Source organism: Amblyraja radiata, chromosome 21, assembly GCF_010909765.2.
Source record: "Amblyraja radiata isolate CabotCenter1 chromosome 21, sAmbRad1.1.pri, whole genome shotgun sequence".
NCBI classification, from domain to species: Eukaryota; Metazoa; Chordata; class Chondrichthyes; order Rajiformes; family Rajidae; genus Amblyraja; species Amblyraja radiata.
In genome coordinates this window covers 2,696,199-2,704,906 of record NC_045976.1, presented here as the reverse complement: position 1 = coordinate 2,704,906, position 8,708 = coordinate 2,696,199, and the positions used below count along the sequence as shown (strand labels likewise).

Sequence of the window (8,708 nt, the reverse complement as noted above, 5' to 3'; positions counted from 1 at the left end):
CCCCCCCCCCCCCCCCACCCCCACCCTCACATCAGTCTGAAGAAGGGTTTTGACCCGAAATGTTGCCCATTTCCTTAGATGCTGCCTCACCCTCTCTTTAGCATTTTTATCTACCTTCTGCTAGATAGTTAAAATGGCCTCTTCAATCCACCAATGCTGATCTTATTTCTTTTTTCCGGTTTGCAAATCAGGAAGGCAGTAATCCTTCGTCATCGCGGCTATCCCTCGAGGTCGAGGATGATGATCTATGTTCTGTTGTTTTTATGGACTCTCAGGTGGCTTATGAGTTCAAACCTGGTTTTGCAGCTCCCAGAACGAAGACGACTGTGCATGTGTTTGTTTAATGTATACTTGTTGTTGCACTCCAAGAAGCACACGGTCCTTCACAAATCAATCAACTCATTCCAATGGCAAGGGAACCAAGATGATTGGAGCTGATAGATTTGTTGCAGCCTTCACAGCCGTTGAGTTCAAGATAACTTTGTCTGCCTGGTCTGAGGTTGAGTTCTTGTAGGTTGGATCGTTCTTAGTTTGGACCCTCATCTTCGACCTTACCGCCATGGGTGGCCCTACCAGAAGCTGGTGCTTCCGACGGCATTGCTCTCGAAATCTAGGGGTCACGCAAGATATATAGAGTTGGAGATGGGATTTTGAAATATTTTTGTGCAAAAGCTATTGTGGTTTTCCACTGTCCTTTCTAGGGATTCTATGGGATTCTAAAAGAGTAAATTGAAAAATAACCATTATCTCTTATGTCTTAATTTTACTGCAATGTAAAATTTATTTTGCTTTGGTTTCTGTAACAGGAACTTATTCAGCAGCCAACTGATGAATTAGATACAGATAAATACGATGAATTACAAAGAGAAGATCCTTATAAAAAAGGAGCTATCCAAAGTCTTATCATGGATTTACATCTGGAAATTTTTCAGGTTTATTACAGAGTGGCATTTAAACTTTTGAGAATAAATTTTGGTTAGTTGTTCTGATTACTCTGTGAAATTTGGTAGAGCATTATAATATTAAGTTAATTTTGTAAAATTTAAAGTTTAAACCTAAGATAACATTTTTTGTGAAACTGAATCTCTTAAAGATATAAGCAGATCTTATATGTGTTGGCTTAGTGGGTTTTGTTAGGTCAAAAAAGGCCATGGAACTGTTCTGGCTCCCACTGCTTTGTTTAGGATGGCACAGGGGGTGGAACCCAGGGTATATTGATTTTAGATAAAACGCTACCACTTATCAATTTTTGGCTATCTTACTCAGTCCCCCTCCGCTGAGCAGGTGCAGAGAATTCTTCCCATCAATGAAAAATAAAAGTGTTATTAGTGTTCACTACTTCACAGCGCCATGGACCCGGGTTTGATCCTGGTCTCAGGAGCTGTCTATGTGGAGTTTCCACATTCTCCCTATGATGACATGAGCTTCCTCCAGATTCTCCAGTTTCCTCCCACACACCAAAGGTACAGATGTGTAAGTTAATTAGCCTGCGCATGCAAAAGTGGGATAACGGAAAACTAGTGTCAATGGGTGATAGAGTAGACAATGGCTGAAGGGTCTGTTACCATGCTGTATCTCTAAATTAAACAGTTGAGTAACAGGCCTTTAGATGGGCTAAAGGGAGCCATGAAATGTCACTGGCAGGTTGGATTAAAGAAAATCCAAAATTTCTAGACAGCACAGAGGCAAGAGCTAGAGTCTTACAGTGCCAGAGATCCAGGTTCGATCCTGACTATGGACGCTGTCTGTACAGAGTACCACATTCTCCCTGAGACTGCATGGATTTTCTCTAGGTGCTCTGGTGTCCTCCCACATTCTAAAGACGTCCAGATTTGTAGGTTAATTGGCTTCTGTAATTTGTCCCTCGTGTGTAGGGTAGAACTAGTGTGAGGTTGGCTGGCGCAGACCCGGTGGGCCAAAGGGCCTGTTTCCACACTGTATCTCGCAACTAAACTAAACATCATGAACAAGAGGGTAACTAGAGAGAAGTTAGGAAGACTCGAGGATAAGGGAGGGAATTTATGCTTCAAGCTGGAGGATCGTCAGCCTGGCTTTGTCTGCAGAAGCGCATGTCTTTTCAACTTGAATTCGTTTTTTGAGGAGATGTCTGAAGTGATTGACGAGGGTAGGGCAGTGGATGTTGTCCACACAGATTTTAGTAAGGCATTTGATAAAGTTCCTGATGATAAGCTGTTCTAGAAGATTATGATTCATGGGACTCATGGTAACTTGGTCCTTTGGATTCAGAACTGGCTTATTCATAAAAGACAGATGGTGATGATGGGGAATGTTACTATTTAATCGCTGTGCTGCGATTTCCGAGAGAACGCCGCCACCTACGGCCGTCGTTTTGGCCACCTCGCTCAGAGCCCCCCTCCCCCTTATGGACCGGAGTATTTTTCGCATCGATGACAAATCAGAGAGATATTAATGTTTTTAAAAATTCACCATTCTCTCTGCTGCCCCTACTGGAGGGAGGGGGAGGGACTATAAAACCAGAAGTGGTGTGCCTCACTCAGTCTCTGCAAGATGGATGGAGCCAAAGGGTCACGTCGCTCTGAGCTCTGATTACACTGAACAAATGTCTACTCAACTGTGAGTCCCCTTAATGTGGTTTAAAAATGAAAATATGCTTTGCTTGAAGTAAAAAGGCACTGCCTGCAAATGGTTGTTTGGGTGCTTTGGCTTGAAGTTAAAAGGCACTACTTACTGCAAAGTGGTGCTTGGGTGCTTTGGCTTGAAGTTGAAAGGCACTACTTACTGCAAATGGCAGCTTCGGTGCTTTGACTTGAAGTTGAAAGGCACTACTTACTGCAAAATGGCGGCTTGGGTTCTTTGGCTTGAAGTTAAAAGGCACTACTTACTGCAAATGGCGGCTTGGGTGCTTGGCTTGAAGTTAAAAGGCACTATTGCAAATGCATTTACTTCCTGTTTGCACTGTATATTGATTTTAGATAAAAAGCTACCACTTACGGCTGTAATTTTTGGGCCATTTTATTCTGCCCCCCTCCGCTGAGCAGGTGCAGAGAATTCTTCCCATCAATGAAAAATAAAAGTGTTATTAGTGTTTAAAAAAATGTTGAGAATCTCTCTCCTGTCAATCACGCCCTGAAAGCCACACCTTTTCTGCTGGGAGGGGGGAGGGGTTATAAAAGTGTGGGTGTGGCTCAGTCTCTGCATGATGGGGGAGGGAGGGGTCACGACTGTCTGAGCTGTGAATCAACTGAACACACTGAATGTCTACTGAACTGTGAGTTTGGTGTTTTGTGTGGTTTTATGGTTGGTTTTACCCTGCTTGAAGTGGAATGAAACTGCATTTGAATTCAGTGGCCCTGCACCGTGCTTGAAGTGGAATGAAACTGCATTTGAATTGGTGGCCTTGGATCCAGCCTGAAATGGTATGAAACTGCACTTGAATTTGGTGGCCTTGCACCTGCTTGAAGTGGTATGAAAACTGCACTTGAATTCGGTGGCCTTGCACCCTGCTTGAAGTGGTTGGAAACCGCACTTAAATTCGGTGGCATTGCACCCTGCTTGAAGTGGTAGGAAACTGCGCTTGAATTCGGTGGCCTTGCACCCTGCTGAAGTGGTAAGAACTGCACTTGAATTTGGTGGCCTTGGCACCCTGCTTGAAATGGTAGGTAAATGGATTTGAATTTGGTGGCTTTGCACCCTGCTTGAAATGGAATTTCAAGGAATAGCCATGAGTCAACTGCCAGCCCACCACCTGTGAGTGAGGTGCCAGCAGATCAGGCTTGAGGGACTGAGCTGCCACTCCAAGAACCCATACCAGCGCTCCAGAATGCCCCCCCCCCCCCCCCCACTGGCCACCAATATTGGAATTGGTGGAGAGGTGGAATATTGCATCGGGGGACCAGCCCTCCCATGTAAACATGGGACCCAACGGGTCCCACTTAGTCTAGTATATATTAAACATTACTCACACACATATATATCTATATATATATATATATATATATATATATATATATATATATCTATATCTATATATATATCTATATCTATATATATATCTATATCTATATATATCTATATATATATATATATCTATATATCTATATCTCTATCTATATCTCTATATCTATAATCTATATAGATATGTGTGTGTTTCGTAATTTATGGATAACATCAGAATTATTAGAATTCCTGTCAATGAGGAAGGCTGTTAAGGATCCAGATGGATATAGATCAGTTACAGCGGAGAAATGGCAGATGGAGTTTAATCTGAGCAAGTGTGGGGTGTTGCACTTTGGGAGGCCAAATCTGATGGAAATGTATAAAATTGATGGCCTTTAACAGAAAGACACAAAATACTGGAGTAACTCAGCGGGACAGGCAGCATCTCTGGAGCGAAGGAATGGGTGACATTTCAGGTCGAGACCCTTCAGTCTGAAGAAGGGCCTCAACCCGAAATGTCACCTATTCCTTCTGTCCTGAGATGCTGTCTGTCCCGCCGAGTTATCTTGAGGTTGGTCGGCACTGACCCGGTGGGCCGAAGAGCAGAGCCTCCAAAAATAAGGATGTACCTTTAGAAAGAAGAGGAGACATTTCCTGAGCCAGAGGGTGGTGACCTGTGGAATTCAATGCCACAGACTGCTGTGGATACCAAGTCATTGGGTATTTTTAAAGCAGAGATTGATAGGTTCTTGATTTATAAGGATGTCAAACATTACGGGGAGAATGTGGTTGAGTGGGAAAATAGAACAGCCTGTTTGAATGGCAGAACAGACTCGATGGGCCGAATTGCTTAATTCTGCGCTTGTGTCCTTCATGATTTTCAGTTGTGTCATTGAAAAGGAGACTACAAATGTTTGACCCCAAACTCCGCTAGGTTATGGGGAGAGGTGGGGCACTGTATTTCTCATGCAAAGAATTGGCATGGATTTCAGAGCCATTTGGTGATTGTGCTTCTATATCAGCCTTGTTTCAGGCCTTCTACAACTGCTCAAGTATTGTCAGATGGCCCATAACAGCAGAACCAATATTGGATAAACAAGCTTCTCCTCCCCCTTCACATGAACCAGAGATCTGTTCTTCGCCACTGTTTGAACATAGAATAGTACAGCACAGAATCAGACACTTCAGCTCACAATGTCTGTGCCAAACATGATACCAAGAAAAACTAATCTTGTTTACCTGCACATGATCCATATCTAAAGCCTTTCAAACACCAGTATGATCACAGCCTCCATTACCACCTGTGGCAGGACATTCCACACAACCACCATCTGCTGTGTATTAAAAACATTTGCTCTCCACATTTCCTTTAAACTTTGCCTTCTCACCTTAAAGCTTCTGGTCTTTGACATTTACACCCTGAGAAAAAGTTTCTGACTGTCTACCCTATGTGTGCCTTACACATTTATATACTTCTATCTGGTCCCCCCTTAACCTCTGGCATTCCAGTGGAAACAATTCAAGTTTGCCCAACCTTGCCTTGAGGCCTGTTATCTCCTCACCTAGGCAGCATTCTGGTAAGCCTCTTCTGCACCCTCTCCAAAGCTTACACATCTTTCTGTTATGGGGCAACCAGAACTGCACGCAATACTACAAATACGGCTTAACCAAAGTCTTAGAGAACTCCATGATGACTTTTTCAGTTTTATTTTTAATGCACCGGCCAACATGCATTCGAGGGTCCTGACCTGAAATATCCCTTGGTGCCTTGTACCTTGATACTCTTACAGAATTATTGAGACCGTTTGCCTTGAAAGTACTTTTTTTGTGGGAAAGTGCACAGGTTATCCTTTCACATTTCTATCCATATATATTGTAGATCAATAGAGTTGGAATTGTTGGAAGTGCATTTAAATGCTCCTTATGCCCAGTCCACTTATATTCTGCTGCCATCACTCTTGTCCACTGTGCTTTCCCTTCCATGCCAGTGAGTGATTTCCAATTTCACCCATCTTTTCTTCTACTATGGCACTTTTTTCCTTGCCCTTCTTCTTTAGTCCACCATTCTGTGACCTTTGAAAACGTTTCTTAAAACTAAATCGAAAAAAAAATCCTCACTTCAGCCTTCCTGTTCCTGTTTAGGATGAATTCTGAATTGTGGAGCAATTTTCAAATTGTTCTTCAAATTATAGAGTCATAGAAAACAGGTCCTTTAAACCCATCGAACCATGCACTTTTCTCTCATCTTAATGCCAATTTTTTATTCTGCCCATTTTCTCTTTCCCTCCCCCCACAACCCCGCAAGAATCTACCATTCACTGAGGCTAAGGTCAATTTACAATGCCCGGATCCTGGTCTCTGGCACTGTTAGGCTGTTTTTCCACTTGCTGGGCCACTGTGCAATGAAGGCTAATTGTCATTCTTAATGTTATCCTTAATAAATAACACTGAGAAAGGGACAGATCTTTTACATGACTGAAGAGAGAAATTAAAATGATGAAAGCAGAGGAGTAAATTAATCTGTGTTGAAAATGGTGTGAGTATTCCAAATCCGCAGCATTTAGAAGTGGTAAATGAAAGATAATTAATTGTTATTAAGTCATTAATGCTCTGCACTCGTTTTACTTTGCTCTCCATTGAAGATTTACTGGATTCCAAAAGCAGCTGTCTAGGAAGCAGCAGCCTTGGTTCACAATGCGGCTATGCCATTATAACAGGTAAATCCAAAATGCAAAATACAATAAACGTGATTATTAAAATATACAGAAAATAAATAAAACGATAGAAATTCACAGTGGATAGCTTTTTTCTATTCATTCATTACGTAGATAACGGAGTAGTCATTTTAAATAATCTATTGTGTTTTATGATTTTGTTGTAGAATTTGAGGAAAGTAAACTAATTGGATTTTAGGTGCTTAAATATTTGTCATTGCCATCTCCATCAGGTCCTTTGGTTGCAGGTCATTAGGCCCCGGGGTTAATCTCCTTTCAGTCCCATTCACTTCTCCAGTGTGCGCACAATGTGGTTATTGTGTGGTGCATTAGCAGAATGTGAGGAACAGAAGCAGGAGCCCCTCAATTCTGCATGGCTATTTGCATGATTACGTCCATCCCATCTTGACTCTAGCATCACTTTCATATCCTCTCCCCATAGCTTTCAATCCCTTGTCGATCAGATGTCCAGCAATGACCATTTATATTGTGGGCCCATTGCTGCAATTGCAATGATGCCTAGATCATTTGCACAAAATGGTGGTTGTTCTTTTGCATGAAGGAAATTTGGCTTGGCACCAAATCATATCCAGAGATTGGGGAGGGTTGTAGAGCAGTCGTAGGCCTCTTGGGAACCTGGGATTGGGTCATGCCTGTAGTGAGTAATTGGCCTGTTCCACTTAGGCAATTTTTTTCAGCAACTGCCGGCGGTGGTCATTGTCGTAGGAGGTCGCCGAAAATCCGGCGAATGGACCCACCCCCCACGACAATGTCTATGACAATGTCTACAACAACCTACCATCTAGCCAGCGTCCAGGTATGGCAAGCTACCGACAACCGGCAACCCATTAGGACGTCCACCTATGACCACACCTACGACAACCTACGTCCACCCGCCACAAGCTACGACAAGCTACGACAATTCAGTCGCGAGTACCTGTCGCCGGTTGACGTAGGTAGTCACCAAATGAACTCATTGATGTCAGCACCGGCGACAACCTACGTCACCTGGCGGCAACCTAGGTTAACCTGGCGACAGCCTACGACAGCACCTATGTCAGGAGAAAGGCAAGCTACGATCATTTTCGTCAAGCCCACTGTCGCCGACTGTTGGCGAAAAACTTTGAACGTTTCGAAATGCAGCAGCGAGCAGAAAAACGCTACAACTCTTTGAGCGACTTGAGGAAACTACTCACGACCATACAGGCTTACCCCCCGCGACCATGTTGCAACAGCCTAGTCTCATGTAGTCGCCTAAAAATGTGCCAGAGGGGCATAAGAGGTGTGGAGTGGGCTGGAATGTGATTGCTTTCAGAAAAAGGGTTGCAACTGCAAAGGTAGTCAAAAGCATCATGGAGTAATCGGTGGGTTGTGGATAACTGAGGACATTGGCACTCAAGAATAAAAGATAAAATTGTAACTTATCTTGGTGGTATCCATTCTGAACTGTGCAGTTTTCCCACAAAATTCTATGAACTGTGTAATGTGTGGACAATGGGATAATTTGATGCCTGTCTGTCAGGGAAATAGCATCAGCCACACAAGCTTTACTTACACAAGGACATGACTGGTTCAATTTCCAAAGTGCAATGCGGCAAACGTGGAATTAGAAATGGTTGAGTTTGTCATCAGTCACTTTTCAATAGCAGGATGCTGAATGATCATCATGAAGAGCACTGACAGAATGGATGAAGAGAAACTGCTCCCATTGATGGTTGAGTAAAGAACTCAGATACAAAGAATGAAGATGATTGACAAAAAAACCAAAAGTGAAATGAAGACAATCTCTTTTAAGCAGTGAATGTTTGGAGTCAGGATTAAACAAGCAGAGATAGTAATAAAAGGAATGCAATTTGAAGGGATAATAAAAATAATGATAAACTCCCAACATGCCAAGTAGCATCTGTGGAAAGAGAAACAAAGCTAATGTTTCAGGTAGAATATTTCTGTTTATGTTTTTGATTTACAGTTTTGAAATTGATCACAATTTAAAGGCATCTGGATAAGTATCTGAAAGGAAATAATTTACAGGACCATTGGGAGAGGGCAGGAAAGCAGACTAACTGGATTTCTTTT

The 8,708-nt window shown here is 42.6% G+C and overlaps 1 protein-coding gene across 1 annotated transcript in view; it reads left to right on the top strand.

The window, feature by feature from the left end:
• The first annotated feature begins 424 nt into the window (after positions 1-424).
• The window catches only part of cfap54 (cilia and flagella associated protein 54), a 343,797-nt gene continuing 335,513 nt past the window's right edge, over positions 425-8,708 (top strand). Inside the window, exons 1-3 of the mRNA XM_033039312.1 lie at positions 425-499; positions 807-975; positions 6,561-6,635. Of these exons, the coding sequence (XP_032895203.1) occupies positions 425-499; positions 807-975; positions 6,561-6,635 (319 nt within the window). The remainder of the gene's footprint in view (positions 500-806; positions 976-6,560; positions 6,636-8,708) is intronic.